Source organism: Triplophysa rosa, linkage group LG7 (genome assembly GCF_024868665.1).
Source record: "Triplophysa rosa linkage group LG7, Trosa_1v2, whole genome shotgun sequence".
Classification (NCBI taxonomy): Eukaryota; Metazoa; Chordata; class Actinopteri; order Cypriniformes; family Nemacheilidae; genus Triplophysa; species Triplophysa rosa.
Window position 1 is genome coordinate 19,636,653 of NC_079896.1, and position 19,250 is coordinate 19,655,902.

The window sequence follows — 19,250 nt, forward strand, 5'->3', positions numbered from 1 at the left end:
TCTGTAATCAAACAGAATGTTAACTCCTTTATTCTGGAAAATACAAAAACAATCATATCTATAGATTATTGATGTGACGAATAAAGACGAAATGATTGGATGAGTAGCATTTATCTCTCTAGACCTATAGCTTGATAAACATACTTAACTACAGCAAGCAACAGTGGATAAAAGAGTACAGGATATATTAAGCAACTACTTTCGATTGCTCAAATGAAAGAAACAAGGTTATTGTTCCAGAAACAATTTTGAAAAGACAGCAATGGATTTTATTTTTGGACATTGGAAGATGGGGGTGGTGGGTGGGCAAATGGATATTGCCCTGGGCCAGTGAAGCCCATCATGGGTTGTGGCAGAGGAGGGAACTGCTGTGCCATGAGTGGTTGTGGACCTGGTCCAGGCTGAGGAGTGGTTGGAGGAGACTGTACAAACGGTCCCTGAGGGGGTCCAGGTTTATCTTGCCCTCTTCCGCTACTAGGCCCACCTGACTGGGAGCTGCCCCCTCTGGAGTCATACTGCCCCTCTCCACTGTAGCCCTGGTAGTGGTCACCTCCTGCGTTGTAGGAAGTTCCTGAGTTGTAGTTGTTTCGCCCATCTCTGCTGTGATCTCTGTAAGACAATGAGCGGTCATTGCGTCCGCTTCCACCTGACCACCCAACGTGGCCGAAGCTATTTTTGCGGCTTTCCTTGTTGCAATTGGGTGCAGGGCGCAAGCGACGATCGCATTCATCCTGGTACATTAAGTTGGGGTTGTTTGAGCTTGAGTTGCGGTAACGTGTCCGTCCACCTATGAATGAAACAAAGTTGTGTATCTACTTTCATGTTATCTTACATTGTTTACTGAATTATTGGTATTAAAATAATACAGCCATATCTCTGATATGTGTTCGACCACTTTCTTTTCGACTCCCACGGCACATCTCTCCAATCCTGAAGATGAGGTGCATTACGGCTACAGATGATCATAAAATTCTCACCTCCACTCCCACGGCTCGTGTCCACCAGCTGCAGTAGTTTGGGGTTGATGGCTTGCCTGGCCTCCTCTAGAACCCGCACCAGGTCTCGAGCCTGCCGCAGGTTTCCAGGCGTGAAAAAGGTGTAGGCTGTGCCTTTGTTAGTACTGCGGGCAGTGCGCCCAATGCGATGAACGTAATTCTCTGATGAATTTGGATAGTCATAGTTGATGACAAACTTGACATCCTCCACATCTTCATGGTGCAGCGATATAGAGATGGAGCAAAAAGAAATACAAATTAAAGAGCGAAATGAGAGGAAACTGATTGGACCTTTTGCTGTGCGTTAACTAGTTTACTAAGGCAGCAACTGAAACTTTAAACCCCGTGTGTCCTAGATTAGCACAATTTCAAGGATTTTACAGGCCTGGCTATCTGTCAACCATAGGCTGAGAGCCAAAGCTTACTACACAGAACATTAAAAAATAAATAAATAAAAAAGTTTTGCAGTGGCATTACCCCAGGAACTTGTACTGTAAATACATCACAGCAAGAAAGTTTGAAGCTGGTGTAGTCCATAAGGACATGCACAGCTGGAAGCTACACCAGCTATTGACTCTTACTTTTCTGTGCTGTTCGGTTCAGTTTATTACAGTAGTAGTAGACTTGCTCTACTATTGTGTGTGTAAGACAATTTTACCAGTGACAGAAACGGATAATACCAGACATCAATAGTGTTACCACAAAACATATTGTAGGATAGTAGATTTCATTCATGTTGATGGTTTTCATTTTAATGCAGCGGACCGGCATCAGGGTAAATTCAAGCCGCTAGCAGGCCCATTGGCTCTACTGTGACATGGAAAATCAATCAGAGCCAATCAATGATACAAATTTTCATATAAGGTCAGGGTATCCGACCTGGTGGAGACATGCAATGCAGGCGCCTAGTACGGGGCCACCAGTATGACAGACTCCCGCTCTGTTGGGATGTTGCTCAGAACCAAAGGCAAGATGGTTGAGTAAGCGTGTAAGGCCCCACTTCCCGTGGGAAATTCCTTCCCTTGACAGGATATCCACGCTACAACTGAGGTGGCCAGGTACACATTCTGCTCTGATCAAAAGCATGTAATCAGAATGAGGTGCATTGGCTGCTTCTGAAGGCAAAAGAGCAGCAGCATGCACAGAGTAGAAGGGGCTTAGACAAAACATGTTAGCCGCTTGATAAGGATATGTTATGTACTGCTCTGCTGTGCTAATGCGCATCTTATTTTAAACAGTTAAATGCAATGGTTCATGAATGAATCCGAGGTCCTGGGGCCAGATCCACGAAATTGTTCTTAAGACAAATATGATATTGTTCTTAAGATAAATTACAGGAAGCTCGTAAAAATGTTCCTTCTTTAGAAGTTCTTAAATATTTTCTTAAGAACATTCATCGTCATTTTTTCATAAGAATAAAACGACATATGCTTTGAAAATCCATCTTGAGAAAAAAAATTCTTTGTTCACCCAAAAATAAAAATTCTGTCATCATTTACTCACCTTCGAGTTGTTCCAAATCTGTATAAATTTCTTTGTTCTGATAAACACAGAGAAATATATTTGGAAGAATGCTTGTAACCAAACAGATCTTGGACCCCATTGACTACCATAGTGTGAAAAATTACTTTTTTTTTTTTTTTTTGTTGAACACAAAAGAAGCAAACCGTTCTGGGGCACATTTAACTACCATTGTAATTTTTTCATTTTCTATGGTAATTGAAATTAATACAGGTAGAGAGTGAGTAATTCATGACAGAAGTTTCATTTTTGGGTGAACTATCCCTTTAAGAGTTTTTTTCAGGAATACAAAACATTCCTGACTTTTTTCTTAACTTAGAATTTAAGAAAAAATATGGCAGTTAAGAAGAATTTTCTTCTTAAGAATGTTTTGTGAATCCGCCCCCAGATCTGGACTGTAGTCCACTAACTGGTGACCATAGACGGATGGACGATGCGTCCCCCATTTACTTCCACCGTAGAAAAATGAGGCCAAAATGTCTGAGAAATGGCTGCTGACTTATTGCGCCAATGACGTCATTCAAAGCCAGAGTCTCGCAGTAGTGACTGCGAGGTCCACTCATATTCCTAGTTGACTGTAAATGAAGAAATCACGTTCATATAGTATATAAATGTATACATTATGCCGCAGCCACAAATATAGAAATTCAACCGGTTTACCAAATTTACCAACATAAATAAGATTACATTTGCCATGCTGATGTGAAACTCAAGCTAAACGTCCAAACGTTTTAAAATCACTTACCTGTCATAAAGACACATTACAAGTACAGTACACTAAACACAATATAAAGCTATATAAAGTTAGCAATATAGTTTCCCCAACAAAGTCTGTAATTAGCTGTCAATGAGTATCAACAACATGATTCTGTTAACCGTGCCTGGGTGTTGTTTGGGAGTGTTTTTGAGCATTGGGATATTTGTTGGTCTGTCTCCTTTTGGATAATTACAGTCAATTCTATTCTATAAAAGGAAATGCAGTGTGCTAACAATAAAGCAGTCATACTGTATATGATAATAAATAAATATTCCACAGCACTTACCATACATACAAGTTCAATCATGATTAAAGGGGTCAAGACATGAAAAATCACTTTTTTTTAGTTTCAGAATTCAAAACTTCTTAACCGTTATAAGCATTTGATTGAGATGCTGATGAAGGCTACCATTTAACTCAACCAACATCTATGCTTTATTGGCTGTGGAAACCCACACCACTCTACTTGTGAAAAACTTTGCAAGGATTTCAACATAAGGAAAGCATTTGGAATTATTTTTGTGCCAATAAAATCGAATGAAAACCTTTAATAAGCAAACTTAAAATGAAAACAATAAACTCCATGGCAAAAATGTAACAACAAATGTTTTTTCTTAACAGACTTTCTATGACTTTGCAGACTTTTGGGAGCAAGTTTATTCTCCTCTGCAAATAAGAATTAACCAATAGCAAAAAAAGTCATAACCCCTTAAATTGACATTTGCCACACTACGGAAATAGTATTTATGAAAAGGGCAGCAACTAGGGCATGGCAATGTACTTACCCTAGATTAGGTTACTCTTAGCTGGGATCAGTCCTGGGTCCAGTGGAGCGGCCCAAGAGGAAGAGGTTAATGTGGGCTCACGCGCTGAGATGCCCTCCCCTTCACCCTCGGCCCTGTCCCGGCAACGCCAGACGGGAGCAGAACCGGCTCTGCCCCAGTTCTCTCTCTCTCGCTGGGTTGCAGGGCCTCCACAAACCGGACCAGACTGTATCCAGCACTTCTAACTGTTAATCTTTATTGTTCCTTGGGGGGATGCCCTGGCTCTATCTCACTGGACTACTTGAGTTTTTACGTTCAACTGACAGCATCCAAATTTCATGCCCAAATGTTAGCTTAGGTGATACTGCTACCCCTTAAAACTCAAAATAAACAGTTTTCCTCTTAGGGTAGAGGAGCAGCTGAAGGATTCTATCCATATCAAGCCCTACGCTACTGTGTCATAGAGCTCTGGCTACATGGTAGAGGGAGAGTGCTGTACAAAATTACCACAGCATGCCTGGGTTGCCAGTTAGGAAGTCAAAAATCCTGAAGGGAAAAAAAAGAAGAATCATAGTGTAAGACACTGGCATAACCTAGCATAAAGGCGTTTTCCTCTCCATGTTACCACAGCTAAATAAAAATGCACAAGAAAACCTGACAAAAATATAAAAAAGCAAAATTACAGCTGCAAGAAGCAATTATGGGGTCAAGCTACATCATAACATTTTGATGTAGTGTTTTTTTCTGGTCTTGGGCCCTATTCACTGTTCTTATTCCTATGCACTATATTCAACCATTTTGTTGTGGTGTCCAAAACCTGTTTTTCAATTTTTTAGAAAGCAATTTTTTACCATTTCAAAAGTTCTGAAAAACCTACTATTTGAATAAGCTATTACTGGGCCTTTTGTCTGATTTGCATACAATATGGCATATACTATATCATTCAGAGACAAAAAGTGCTTACAGAAAGTTGATTAACATATGAGCCAACATAATATGGGTGGGGAAAATAATGACACATTATTCTGTATCTTGTGAGCATCAAACGTGAGAAACCCTTTAAACTCTACAACTAATTTGCAAATCACCACCAAAACAACTATCTAAATCATTTACAACGTCTATTCTTTCAAATTTTACACTTGAGGAACTTTTGCCGATTTGTTTGAACCTGCTTGGACCCCAATAATTGCCACTTGCAGCTCTATTTATTATTTGATATAAAAATTTGAAGTGTGTTTTAGTTTAGCCTTTGTTGTTGAATCACAGTCAATACTGTCAGTCTTAAATAACTTATGTGTACCTTTTATAACATGCAATTTTAGCAAAATGACAGAATAACCAAAAGTGCCAACATAAGTTTAATAAACATAACCTGTGCGTTTATAAAAATGTAAAACGATAAACTAGTTATTTTTACACCAGTACTTTTAACAAGGCCTAAAGTACTACACATGAAAAGCGTTCTCTTATAACAATTTTCTGTGGGAGGATAACGCTGTAAATATGTTGCACTTGCTGCTGTGTCTTTCAATATCACTGTCCTAATGCAATAAATTATGTTAAGTGTTTTGATGCACTTACTGCCTCAGATGTTGTTGTTTTAATGATAGACAAAACACAAATTGCCTACCTTTGCTGGTCAAAAACCTCCTAAATCCATCTGAACCGTATTTTTTCTTAAAATCTTAATAATCTAATGACACATGCGAATGTCTGGCCATATTTAAAGGCACAATATCAATTTTCAAACAGTTTTAAAATAGTGTGTTTTTCTATTTCCTGAAAAGTAGCTTGGAGATAAGAGGTTTCTGCCTGACAGCAACAATATTAATCACGTCAGCAAAAATGTCCTGCACTACAAAAAATTCTGGGTTGTTTCAACCCTTGAATGGGTCAAAAACAGAACTTTCTAGGTTAATTTAACCCAACGGTTGGGTTTGTCCATATCTGACCCAACCGTGGGTTGAAACAACCCAGCATTTTTAGAGCGTGGAAAAGGTAACCCTCTATGCTATGGCCTCCAGACAACATGACCAAGTCAGTTGGCTGTAACAAAAAATAAATTAATAAAATTATGACTTCATGATGAGAGAGGAACCAGCCAATAAGTCCCTAAAAAAACTGTATATTCTCTATAATGTTTTACTAGTAGTTGTTTTCAAGACTTTCAAGGTTCTTACAAGTATGCGTGTATGCTAGTGTGCAACATTTTGCTGTGTAAACATAAACCATTAGCCCATACTTCATGCATTTTACATCAAAATAAAATCTAAATAATACATCATAACACCTTAATATATATTATAAGAATGTGCAAGTTTCCCCCTAAAGCAACATGGATCACACTAGGCTGTAACAAAGGTATTTGGTAGTCTACATAAAAAAGCATACACATACATTGAATTTGAAAGAAAGGGTTAAAAATATCTTAAATGCATTAAAGCCATACAACCCTTTTCTTCTCTCTACATACACATTAAAATACAACTTAATGTCATTACATTTTGCTTAATTTCATTACGATTATTTCACTAGCAGGGGTTTAGAATAAATTACAGTGGGCAGTATCAGTTCTTGGTCCATTTGAAGTTGCTGTTATTAAAAAATGAGACTTTAAGCTGTAAGTCTTAAGTCTGTAAGCTGCTGGTTACTTTTAAGTGATTCTGGTTAACTAATTCAATGAAAACAGGGATTCAAGCTGATGAATAAATTTAGGATTGATTTATAATGAATAGTTCACCCAAAATTGACTCACCCTCATGCTATCCTACAGAAGGATTTCCCATTTCTTCTGATGGCATGAGGATGAGTAAATGATGGCTTTTATTTCTTTAGGTCTTTAAAACGGATTCACTGGTTCAAAGGCTTATGAGAGTGACTAATTCCTGATTCTGGCTACACTGATAATGCTGTTGTATGACGTTTGAAAGATGTCCAACTAAAACACTACTACTTTTGCCTTGGCACTATAAATTCAACAACACTGTTACAGTATTTTAGTATGTTTTTAGTACAGATATTCATTATAACCACTTTATGTCATGTTTTTTTTGCCTAATGTTACTTTAAATGAATTTGACTATTATCTAAATATGTTTTAGAGTAACATTTTGACATTAACTATGTACTACGTAAAATGTCAAAATATAAGAACATACCCAGTCCCCGTGCGGCAACATCAGTTGCGATCAGAATAGGCGCTTTTCCACTGCGGAACTCTGGAAACAAACATAACACAACACACTAGGATTTACCAAACAATACCATGACAGCTTTCGATAAGACATGTACCTGTAAAGGTTTACCTGATAGTACCCAGTCTCTCTCTGGCTGGCTCTTGTCACCATGAATGCACATTGCAGGCCACCTGGATGAAGTCAGAACACACATTACAACAGGAATATATCTTAACATATATCGACTTAAAAGATTACAAACAACTACAAACTTGATCATAAAAACTTTAACCAATCACATTTATAAATATTTATATAGGTCTACATATACATACAGATTTGTCTCACCCATCTCTTCGCATCCTGCGAGTTAGTTCATCACAACGTTTTTTCGTCTCAACAAAAATTATGGTTTTATTCTCTTTTTCAGCCATGATTTCCTCCATTAGCTGCAACAACCTGAGAACACAGATCTTTCTATTAAGACATAAAAAGAGTAGCTTCTGATTATATATAGTAAAAGCGATACAGTAATTTTAACTCAATATGACCACATTTTAGGGCCAGATTTACTAAACGTTAGCGTGAGAGCGCAATTTTAAAAAAGTGCCAATGGGAGTGTACATTTTTGCAGGTGATTTACTGATGCACTTAGTGCGCACGTTACTTTTTTACTTTGGCAAACCTTTCAGAGTTTAAGTACTTTATAAATACATATAATTTGATTTTACAACATTAAAACCATTTGTGAAATTTATTGTTTTGTGTTTCATACTGAGAAGGCTATACCCAGCCATATTGCATAATGCATAATGACAAAAAAGCCCATTGGACTGTGTATATTGACCTAGGCACACCAACACAAACTACCGCACAGACCACTGCAAAACCTACAGCGCACTGTGCTTGTATAACACATTGTAACAGTATTCATAGCTATTGTTATTCTTATTATTATAGTAATTAATTATCCACAGACACTGTAAAAAAGGCTAAAACCCATCAACCTGTCAATACCAATACATTCAAATTCACATTGGAGATGAGACTATGGAAAAACCAGCTCACTTGGTATCTTTTTCATTTTCCATGCAGACGTCCACTATCTGCAGGATGTTGTGGTTTGCGCTCAGTTCTAGAGCTCCTATGTTAATCTGGACATAGTCGCGAAGAAAATCTTCAGCCAACTGACGCACCTCTTTAGGCCAGGTAGCACTCCACATCAATGTCTGTCTGTCAGGCTGAAAAAATGAACAGTCATTCAGAATAACTTATTTCTAGTTTGGGTACCAGAAATAGTTTGCTGTTTATTTATACAACAGTTCTGTCTGGTTCTCAAATCTGATTGGCTGGAAACTAGGGCTGGGTGTCATGGCTCTGCTTCATTTAGTCATGTTTTTCTTGGTCCTGTAGTCATGACAAAGTCATGACATCCTGAGTCATGACAAAGCTTTTGGTTATGTGTGGAGAGAAACATATTATTGTCCTTTTGACAATAATATACGTTCTCTCCAGTGTCTCGTCATTGGCCCCGCTCCTCTCGTTTCCTTGTGATCTTTCCCTGAGTGTTTGATTAACCACACCTGCCCCATGTCGTTATCCCTCGTTTGTGTTCCCCTATAAATACCCTCTTGTTTCTTTGTCTTGTGTTCCAGTGTTCCTGTTCCCAGCCTTGCCCTTGTTCCGTGAGTCTTGTGTTCTACCCTGTTGTGTTTTGATTTAAGATGTTTGGTCGTGTCCTTTAGTTTAGTTTTGCTATTCTTGTTTTCGTTTTGCCCCCACATGGGTAGTCTTTTGTTTTATATATTTCTGAGTTCCGTTTTCCCCATTGAGGGTGTTTTGTTTCTGTTTCTGTTAATAAATAAAGTCTTGTTTTTGTTAACCCCTTCACTCCTGCCTGCATTTGGGTTCTCTCCTGCCACACACCCCTGACACTGGGTATCGATTCTGATGTTCCGATTCGATTCCGATTCACAAGCTCGGTTTGATTCTCGATTCGAGTCAATGATTACAGATTTAGTACAAATCCTATAGATATTTCTAAAAAAGATCAGTAAACATTAGATTACAATAGTGAATTAAAAAATGAAATGAAGAACCACAAACCCGTATATTAAAGCGGCCAATTTTCAAACTTTAGTGTGTAATGTTGCTGTTAGAGCATAAACAATATCTGCAAAATGATAAAGCTCAAAGTTCAATGCCAAGGGAGTTATTGTCTTTAACAGAATTCGCTTTTCAAGGACTACAGAGAACGGCTGGAATCGGACTACAGCCCTATACTTTCCGGGTAAATGATGTCACTATTCCGAGTTTACTACTACGTCCAAAGGAATACGCCAAAAAAAAGGGGCAAGGCCTTCCTTAGAGAAGAGGAAGAGACCCGCTGGAGTAGTGTTTGGTTATCAGGGATTGTAAACATTTGACTGAGCTGTGCAATTAATTACTTTCACTTTCATCACAGTCCTACAGCTGGTAATAAGAATTCAGCTACACACATACTAAGATAACCAACAGTCAAATAACAGCTTCCGTGACTTTAACAACGGCTGTGAAAGCTGTTCTGTGTAATGCACTGATATTGTGTGTGTGTGTGTGTGTGTGCGCATACCTCTAAAACACTTCTATGAAACGTCCTTTGAAGTCCTGCTTGCAAATGTCTCCTAGTCAATCTGCTTGTTTTATTATCCAACTTAGGTCCAATATAAAAAGGCAAAACTAACGCTTCTGTTATTAGTGTTTATTAATATAACCGGTCTGACCCAAGATGTGTCATTTCCCTCGCCATAGTAGGAAAAAAATTGCAATCTCTAACAAAGATTGACATTGGCACATGCACTAGCAGACCTCCGTTACACTTCGATCGATCCGTACGTGTTTAACTGATGAAGTGAAGTTGACGCCATTGTTACTGTTTATTGCTAAAAGCCAAAGCTTATGAATACACGTGCACTGAGAGGGGGACCGACCAATCACAACAGCCTGTGAAGCAGTAGCTGGCTGATATGGTATGGGTGGGACATCTTCAGACACACGCTCTAAGCGGGGAACCAATCACGACAGACCTGGTCAGCTTTACCAATCGGAGCGTTTCGGAAGGAGGGATTTTATAAAGAAAGAGAGAAATCCAGTCGTTTTGTTAGAAGAGGGACAGCGGTGAACAATAGACTTGAAATATGTGAAATAAAAAGCGTTTCTTGAAACTAGAAACATGAACATCCATTGTTAAACGCCCAAAAAACATAATCAAAGCTTCAAAAACAGCAAAAGAATGGCTCCTTTAAACTTTAAACACACTTTGATACATTGAAACAGTTGCATACCTTGATCAAACTGGACCAGGTTAATTTACATTTAAGATACAGTAGAACAACAAAATATCAAAAAAATTGCTGTAAAGAGAGGCTGCAATCATGTGAACCGCTACCTTTTATGTGAAGGTGATGTTAAATTGGACGACACACCCGCCATGTTAATTAAGCAATAAATGAACTAAATGCTCCCTGTTGTAACATCCACCCGTTGTAAAAAGAAAAGTGACATCTAGTGGACAGTAGTAGCAACACTATTCACGCTGAGAATCGATTTTGAATCGACCGTATTTAAAAAAACATTAAAGAGCCTCTCTTCTTTTTACTCATTTTACCTCTCCTTTGGTGTGTAAGTGTGTGTTAGTACGTGTAAACAATCTGCAGTTACAAATCTGAAAGTACACAGTGAAGCATCTCTAACACAAATCACTTCTCCCGGCCTCATCCAAGTCATCCAGTTACTTCTGTAACGAGTCGATGTCGACACGTTACACATTTGCATAATGTCTGCCCCCTTGGTTCTTTGGTACACCCTCAAAGATATGACGTTTCACTGGGGAGTGGACTGAAGGAAACGGAGGCGTCCGAAAACAGCTCTCACTAAATCCTTGGTGTTTCGAGTCAGATCCGTGGGCGTGGTTGTTGGTTTTGACTAAATCCTTGGTGTTTCAAGTCTTACGAAACCTTTACCCTAACCCTAACCTTACTCTAACCATCTAAACTACCTAAGAGCCGTCCGGAACGGACTGTTCAGAGTGTATTACCACACTGTTGTCGAGTGATTCAAACATGTTGAGGAGATGCTGTTTTTTTTTAGACGTGAGGATAAAACAACCCTGTATAGCCTTCCTAAGGTGGAGGATGTTAAAAAACAGTGGTTAGAATTTGTTTAATACTATTCTGGTGCACTACCCCCAGACTCTACATTCATGGCCTCTTCATTTTAGCAATGACTGCTTCGTGAATCGCAGAGAGTTTGGAGCAGGAATTGTACGTATTGTAAGTATTGTTTTATCTGTTATTGAACTCTTGTTAGCGTCTTTAAGTGTGGATCTGGATATGTTAACAAACGATAACGTTAGTGTTAGGGTTGCAAACTCTCACGCATTTGAAGTATCAGCTCTTTCTCACGCTCTCACTCTACCTAAAAAACAGTCACGCCAAATAATAAGCGAATGGTAAGCAATCACTAACGGAGGGAGATGAAGAATGCGATCATGGAGCGAACAAACAGACGGGGAACAACCCCGCAACGCGAACAGAAAAGTCTCACGTCAGACACGATCGGCCAAGATTGGCAACCCTGTTAAAATACATCTTTATTGTTAGGCGGAAATAAAATAACAGTTACCATTGCGAAATGTCCTGCAAAAGCCTTCCTTGAGGAGGTGTTTCAGGTATGTTGGTTTGCTCTTCTGGATCGGACTCAGGCTGGACTGATAAGGCAATACAGAAGCCATAATTTCCATAGATATCCGTCTATTTACATTTACACGTGGTGATGCAGTAGCTGACACCCGGGTATGGTCATAGGCGTTACATTTCCGACACACTCTCAACACAGTTGACCAATAACAGTAGGTTAGGCCATATGACCAATCAGAGTACACTGGGCGTATGATGAGGCGGGCGTTAAAGAGACAGGAGCTAAAACCAAGTGTTTCGCAGACAGGAAAAATGAGGCGAAGCAAGAAGTTAAATAATAAGGCAAATAATGCGTTCTTTGAAGTTTTAATCGCATTTATGTATTGTTGGAGACCCAAATAATAGAATTACGGACGGTTTTATCACTAAAATAAGGGCTCTTTAATCGATTTTTTCCCCAGCCCTACTGAGAACCATGCTATATTCCACCAGTATCACCGCGGGAACCGCTTCACTGACTGTTTGTATCACTCCGCCACTAAGCTTACTCGGACTGTGCTGTCCTCGCAACTGTGTCACTCTGAAGAAGCTAGACAGCTAGCTAACACACACACACACACACACACACACACACACACACACACACACACACACACACACACACACACACACAAAGCAGTTTATCCTTCCCAGAATGTTTACTTCTGTGACCCTTTCTCATTTTTTGTACAACTTTTATACATTAAACAAGATATGAAATGATAAATTGCACATACATTTGTTTGGTATACATATAAACACGTGCACTGCAGTGGGTGTACATGTGATAGAACTTTTTTTACATTATATTGATCACAACTTAACTTCCAAGAATCAATATTATGTTTACACATAATAAGAATGCTTACAGATAGTAAATAAACTTACAGGCGTATCTTTCTCCAAGCCAAAGATTGTTTGCGTGCTGAACTGAAACTGATGCTGCACGTTGACTGTTGAGATCTAAATCAACACTATTTCACGTATGGAATAACTACTGTAACTAATTTAAAAGATGTGATGGTTTGGAAATAGTATTTTAGCAGTTTGTTTAACTGTTATACTGGGCTGGAATTTTTGGTGGAAGAAAGTAGTTCCCCAGTTCCTTTAAATACCAGAGGGTTTTAAAGACACTCCGATGGTGTTTCTGGTTTATCTACGCACGTGTGCCATCAAACTGTTGTATAAATGCAATATCGTTCCCGTAGTCGTGTGATAGGGCTCTATATCAGTGGCTGTGATTGAACTTTACATATACTGTATATGTTATAGTATATTACAATATCCTGCAGTTTACTGGTAAATATTTTTTATGAAGGGAAAAATGAGAAACGCAGAAATCTTAAACTAAACAAAAACAAAACATGAGCTGTGTTTCTATTTCTCGTTGTTCTTTTCAGACAGGATATCAAAAATGTTAAAAACGGATCTCCACACGAACTCCCAAAGTTGCTTACAAGAGCTGGAACTGATGTGAGATTTGACACTCGTCAGGCCCAATGTGTGTATGTGATGTACACATAGATGAACTCAGTACCAAAAGGATATTGTGGTCAGGTAAAACAATACTCACTCTGATTTGTTCAACTATTTTGCGAATTTGAGGTTCAAATCCCATGTCCAACATACGATCAGCCTCATCCAGGACCAGGTACGTGCAACGACGCAGGCTAGTTTTTCCTGCCTCCAGGAAGTCGATCAAACGACCAGGTGTGGCTATGCAAATTTCAACACCTGTATAAGATTAAGCAGAAGTGTTTTCATTTGCAAACTTAGTTAAAAGTGTTTATTATAAAAGTCCACGTAGAAAAGATCATGACCAAATAGAAAATACATTGTTGTTAGTGTTTGTAAACTCCCCCACCTCTCTCTAAATCTCTGATCTGTGGACCCCTTGGGGCTCCACCATATACACAGGTGCTTTTGATCTGAGATGTTTTGCCATATTCATAAGCCACCTGTTGCACCTGCTGGGCCAATTCACGTGTGGGTGCCAGCACAAGACACTAAACAAAACAGAGAACAGGAAAATCGAAGAATATACAAAATACTTTGGATTTATTCCGTTCCTAGAATGCATTGAAGAAAAATACATAATGCTGAAAAAAGTACCACAAAACAAAGTAGCACTTCTTCGTGTAAAAATACATGGACAAGCTTGTCAATCTTTTTTAACCTGTTAATTGTCACTGTTCCGTAGGTGGAACACCTGAGTTTATGGTTTGTTTTGCATATTAATTCTAATATAATTATGACAAACTATATATCGTTGGAAAGATCTAAGTCTCTAGAATAAATATTTCATCACTGTTTTATAAAATAAAATATGTAGGAGGAGTAATCTATTTATAAATGACAAGAGTGCGCTTCAAAAAATTTATGTCCTGCTAAATGACATCGTTCCACCAGCGGAACGCTTACATTTTCTTCAATATTTGGCATGTGAATTCGTATCTTATCATGACAACCTATATATCGTTGGAAAGGTCTAAGCCTCTAGAAAAACATTTTCTAAATGACAAGAGTGCGCTTCACCGCCAGCGGAACACTTACATTTACTTCCATATTTTGGATGTGAATTCTTATTTTATCATGACAAACTACAGTATATATCGTTGGAAAGGTCGAAGCCTCTAGAATACATATTTCATCACTGTTTTATAAAATAAATGATGTAGGAGGAGTAATCTATTTATAAATGACAAGAGTGCGCTTCACCGCCAGCGGAACGCTTACATTTTCTTCAGTATTTGGCATGTGAATTCTTATCTTATCATGACAAACTATATATCGTTGGAAAGGTCGAAGCCTCTAGAAAAACATTTTCATCACTGTTTTATAAAATAAAATATGTAGGAGGAGTAATCTATTTATAAATGACAAGAGTGCGCTTCACTGCCAACGGAACGCTTGCGGTTACTTCCATATTTTGCATGTGAATTTTTATTTTATCATGACAAACTATATATCGTTGGGAAGGTCTAAGTCTCTAGAGTCACTGTTTTATAAAATAAATGATGTAGGAGGAGTAATCTATTTATAAATGACAAGAGTGCGCTTCAAAAAATTTTTGTCCTGCTAAATGACATTGTTCCGCCAGCGGAACGCTTATGTTTTCTTCAATATTTGGCATGTGAATTCTTATCTTATCATGACAAACTATATATCGTTGGAAAGGTCTAAGTTTCTAGAATACATATTTCATCACTGTTTTATAAAATAAAATATGTAGGAGGAGTAATTGAGTCATAAATGATGAGAGTGTGCATAAAAAAACAATATCATAATAATAAAAAAAATGCAGACATAAGATATAACATTTTTATGTTTTTCATGTTGTTCACGGTCCTGTCTATATTTTCATTGTCTCTTCATGTGAAGAATTAAAAAAAAATAAAAAAGAATTATCTCAATGTCTGTTGTGGTGTTCAATGTCAGACCAAAAAAAAGGTGGCCCCTATTGGATTTTTGTGGTACTGCGGCTAAAACACTCACAGAAGACACAGAAATTGGTCTATCAAGCTCAAACTTCATAAAAATATTGGTGGTACTTGGGACTTTGACCTTTTGACATTTTTAGTCTGAAACATAGATTTTATATGTTTTTTTTAAATAAAATCTATACATAATATTTTTATAGTTTGTTATAGCAATAAACAAAAACCACAATAACTTGTACATTTCATGTTTTTTCATTATGTTTTTCACGGTCCTGTCTATATTTTCATTGTCTCTTCATGAGAAGAATTTAAAAAAAATGAAAAAGAGGAATCTCAATGTCTCTTGTGGTGTTCAATGTCAGACCAAAAAAATGTGTCCCCTATTGGATTCTTGTGGTACTGCGGGTAAAACACTCACAGAAGACAAATAATTTGGTTGATCAAGCTCAAACTTCATAAAATTTTATATGTTTTTTTTTATAAGATCTATACATAATATTTTTATAGTTTGTTATAGCAAAATTAATAAACTACAATAATAATAATAAAATATATATATATATTTTTTTTAATGCAGGAATAATCTTCCAAGTGTCTTCTTTCAAATGAGACCAGCCGTAGGTCTCTACTCCAAAGCATTCATGAGTTACAACCATTTTAGTTCCAAAAGTGCATTTTCATGTGTAGGCTAAAAAAGGGCTCCGACAGTTAACTGGATTTCATAACTTTAAAAAGTGACTTCTCTTTTGGAGCTATTCCTGAACCTTTTTCAGGTGTGAGAAACCAATGCTAAAGGAGTTTTATGACACCATAATTCTAATTGCGGTATAAGTAGTGCAGTTACTTACAATGGGACCATCGCCTCTCTCCAGGTAGGGTTGATGGTTAATGTGTACTATGGCAGGAAGGAGATACTGTAGAGGAGAATGAGGTACAGTAAACTTAAGAATTGCTATTTATGTTGCTTGTTATCATAGTTGTAGGTGCTGGGTCTCTTACAGCCAGTGTTTTTCCAGAGCCGGTTTGAGCAATGCCCACCATGTCTCTGCCACTGAGAGCTAGAGGAAAACCTTGAGCCTGGATAGCAGTCGGCTCCTTAAAATTCTGCTGCAACAGTACGTCCATGACATATTCTTAAAAAACACAAGAAAATTTTCCTTCAAAGGAATCAATTTAATTCATACACATTTACATTTACTGTGCACGTTGCATCCATAATACACATTTTTTTGTGTGCTTTTTTAAGTAACCAGTTGGGGCAGCTGGCATTCTTTTACAACACTACTTTTATAAATTTCGTAGGCTGGCTGACTGTGTCAGTCTTTATTTAACATTCAACATCTGCTTGACCGCATTTTACAGTACATTCATGACAATACAACTCCTTAATGAAGTTCATCTCTGCCAGTCAGAGAAGCTATTCATTATTAATGAGGCTGCATGGTTTTATCCTATGAAACATCCTAATATATTTCAATTAAAGGGATAGTTCACCCAAAAATGTAAATGATGTCATCATTTACTCACCTTCTACTTATTAAATCTATATAAATGTCTTTGTTCTGATGAACACAGAGAAAGATATTTGGAACAATGCTTATAACCAAACAGTTCTTGCACCCCATTGACTACCATAATGGCAAAAATTACCTTAAAATTTCTTTGTTCTGTTGAACACAAAAGAAGATATTTTGAAGAATGTAGGACAGCAAACAGTTCTAGGGCACTTTTGACTACCATTGTCATTTTTTCTACTATGGTAGTCAATGGGGTCCAAGAACTGTTTGGTTACAAGGATTTGTCCAAATATCTTTCTATGTGTTCAACCAAACAAAGGCATTTATACAGGTTTGGAACAACTCGAAGGTGAATAATTCATGACAATTTTAATTTTTGGGTAAACAATCCCTTTAATGAAGGCATGTGGAGGGTTCCATTAATGACTGTAAGATCACCCAGTAGTTAAGAGAGGCTGAAGTGGTCACTGGTCACTAAAGTGTTTGTATCTGCGTTGCACAATTTTGAGGACATGGGTCGTGAGCGTTTGTAAAATTTTGAGAGCCTTCATGTGCCTCTATGCTGCATTAAACAGTCTGTTAATATATTTAAAGGCCACTTCAGATGCCCTTCTGTTTATTTGATTAGTAATGCCTTGTGTCTATTATTCTAAATTATTATACTGATTTGAAGTGAAATTTCTGATCTGAAGAAATTGACATGAACAAGTAATAAAATCCAATAAGTGAAATAAGGAAATAAATATCTAAGATATACAAAGTTACTGTATGTAACCCTTTTTTCAACAGAAATGAATTAAAAACACCCACGAGGGAACTGAGCTTGATGGAAGCTGGTGACGGGCTTTGGGCAGCCATTGCCTCTGACTGTGATCTCTTTCCTCTTGCGAAATTCTTCAACATCATACTATCAAATATAAAAAGATACACACAGTGCTATGGCTAAAGTATCTTTTAGGAGTTTACCAACAATATGTGCACATGAAAGTTTAACAAACCAGACCCACAAAAGCAGTGTAAAACAGTTAAAAAGCATCACTATACCCTTATAAAAATTATTATTATTTTGTTCTAATTATTAAAACAACATTTTTCTTCGTTATTACAAATGATTATATTAATTGATTTGACGAAAATGATGAATACAGAATAATAGAAAGATGTATATAGGTAGGTTATCACCTGACTCATGCAATGAACTTCTGGGTGTTCACTGTAGAAGTTCTTCTCAAACTTGGGCAGCTGGTCCAGGTCCCATTTCTTTCTTCTTAGCCGGTCTCCAGGATTCCCAAACTTCTTGGGAGGCGGTGGAACAGTTCGGGTGGAACCAAAGCGAGGCCTGTTAAAAAAATAATGATCTCTAAATTAACTGAGCTTTCTGCCAGTAGTGAGCAGTGTTCCATATATCTTTGAGAAATGTGTATGAACAACTAAAACTGAACCAATTACAAATATCTTATGTTGTCATATCTTACCCATATATTTGGGAAAAGGACCCATTGCGTCCTCCCCAAATAGGTATTTTTGCACCCCACTATGAAAATGATCCATGGTTTCATTATTGTAAAAGTGTAGTAACCATGCTGTTTGGGTATGGATTATCACTTGTAAAACTATGGTTTTAATACAAATACTATGATTATTGTAGCAAAAACATGGTTAATTCGGGGTTACCATGTCTTTACTACTGAAAACATTTTTTTTTATATTGGTAAGGGCCAATTACGTTTCTCCGCACAAATTAAAACAATCACACTTGTGTTATCTCCTATTTCTTCAAAAGTCTATGCACATGACAGTCAAGATTAAATTGCTCCAGTCTATCACTAAAAATGCATGATTAAAACTTAAAAGTATCTGTAACACTACTTAAAAAATAAAAGAGTGCCCACCCTCTGTCCCGTCCGCAGTCTCTCTCTCCATATGAAGACCTTCCTCTCATCTTCTTAACCTTGCTCAAAAAGAACGCTAAAAGTCTTGCAAAAACACTAAATGAATTACGTCTACTCTTGACAATCGTGGTAAAAAATGTTTATTACAATACTTTAAAAAGGATGCAGCTTTTATACAGCCCCAGGATCAGACTCAACAATAAAACCTATATATACACCAGTGTTGAAATAAATATTATAGTCAAGGCCACTGGGTCCACCCCGTAAAATGTCGTAGTATATTGTACACAAAGTACGCAACGCAGCAAAAATATAGCGATTAATTCGCTGAAAAACGGACGTTGTAGACAAAACAGAAATGAAGCAAACTGAACATGAAATCTTTCATTTAGCTTAGGTTAAACATAATTGCGTCTTGGCCTACTGGAGATATCGGTCCGTTCCAAACAGTCGCAGCAAAACATCGTTTA

At 37.5% G+C, this 19,250-nt stretch overlaps 1 protein-coding gene across 2 annotated transcripts; it reads right to left on the reverse strand.

The window, feature by feature from the left end:
- Positions 1-14: 14 nt before the first annotated feature.
- On the reverse strand, positions 15-19,237 carry ddx17 (DEAD-box helicase 17). Of its 2 annotated transcripts, XM_057338794.1 has the most exons (13): positions 18,781-19,237; positions 18,071-18,227; positions 17,699-17,795; positions 16,371-16,504; positions 16,220-16,285; positions 13,796-13,937; positions 13,505-13,665; positions 8,285-8,457; positions 7,565-7,675; positions 7,346-7,407; positions 7,199-7,258; positions 978-1,208; positions 15-787 (listed from the first exon to the last, which is right to left on the reverse strand). In XM_057338794.1, the coding sequence occupies exons 1-13, from the start codon at positions 18,828-18,830 to the stop codon at positions 270-272; spliced, it is 1,962 nt and encodes a 653-aa protein (XP_057194777.1). In that variant the 5' UTR covers positions 18,831-19,237; the 3' UTR covers positions 15-269. The 2 variants fall into 2 exon arrangements, with proteins under 2 accessions (XP_057194777.1, XP_057194778.1); XM_057338795.1 differs by lacking the exons at positions 17,699-17,795; positions 18,781-19,237 and having other exon boundaries at positions 18,071-18,182.
- Between the last annotated feature and the right edge of the window lie 13 nt (positions 19,238-19,250).

What these genes read in the sequence shown, in the direction of transcription:
- ddx17 (XM_057338794.1), bottom strand. Translation starts at nt 18,830, where the DNA reads ATGAGAGGAAGGTCTTCATATGGAGAGAGAGACTGCGGACGGGACAGA. An exon ending in AAGTTCATTGCATGAGTCAG is followed by an intron (nt 17,796 to 18,070) that starts GTGATAACCTAC and finishes TATATTTGATAG; the next exon opens with TATGATGTTGAAGAATTTCG. An exon ending in GAGAGACTGGGTACTATCAG is followed by an intron (nt 7,259 to 7,345) that starts GTAAACCTTTAC and finishes GTTTGTTTCCAG; the next exon opens with AGTTCCGCAGTGGAAAAGCG.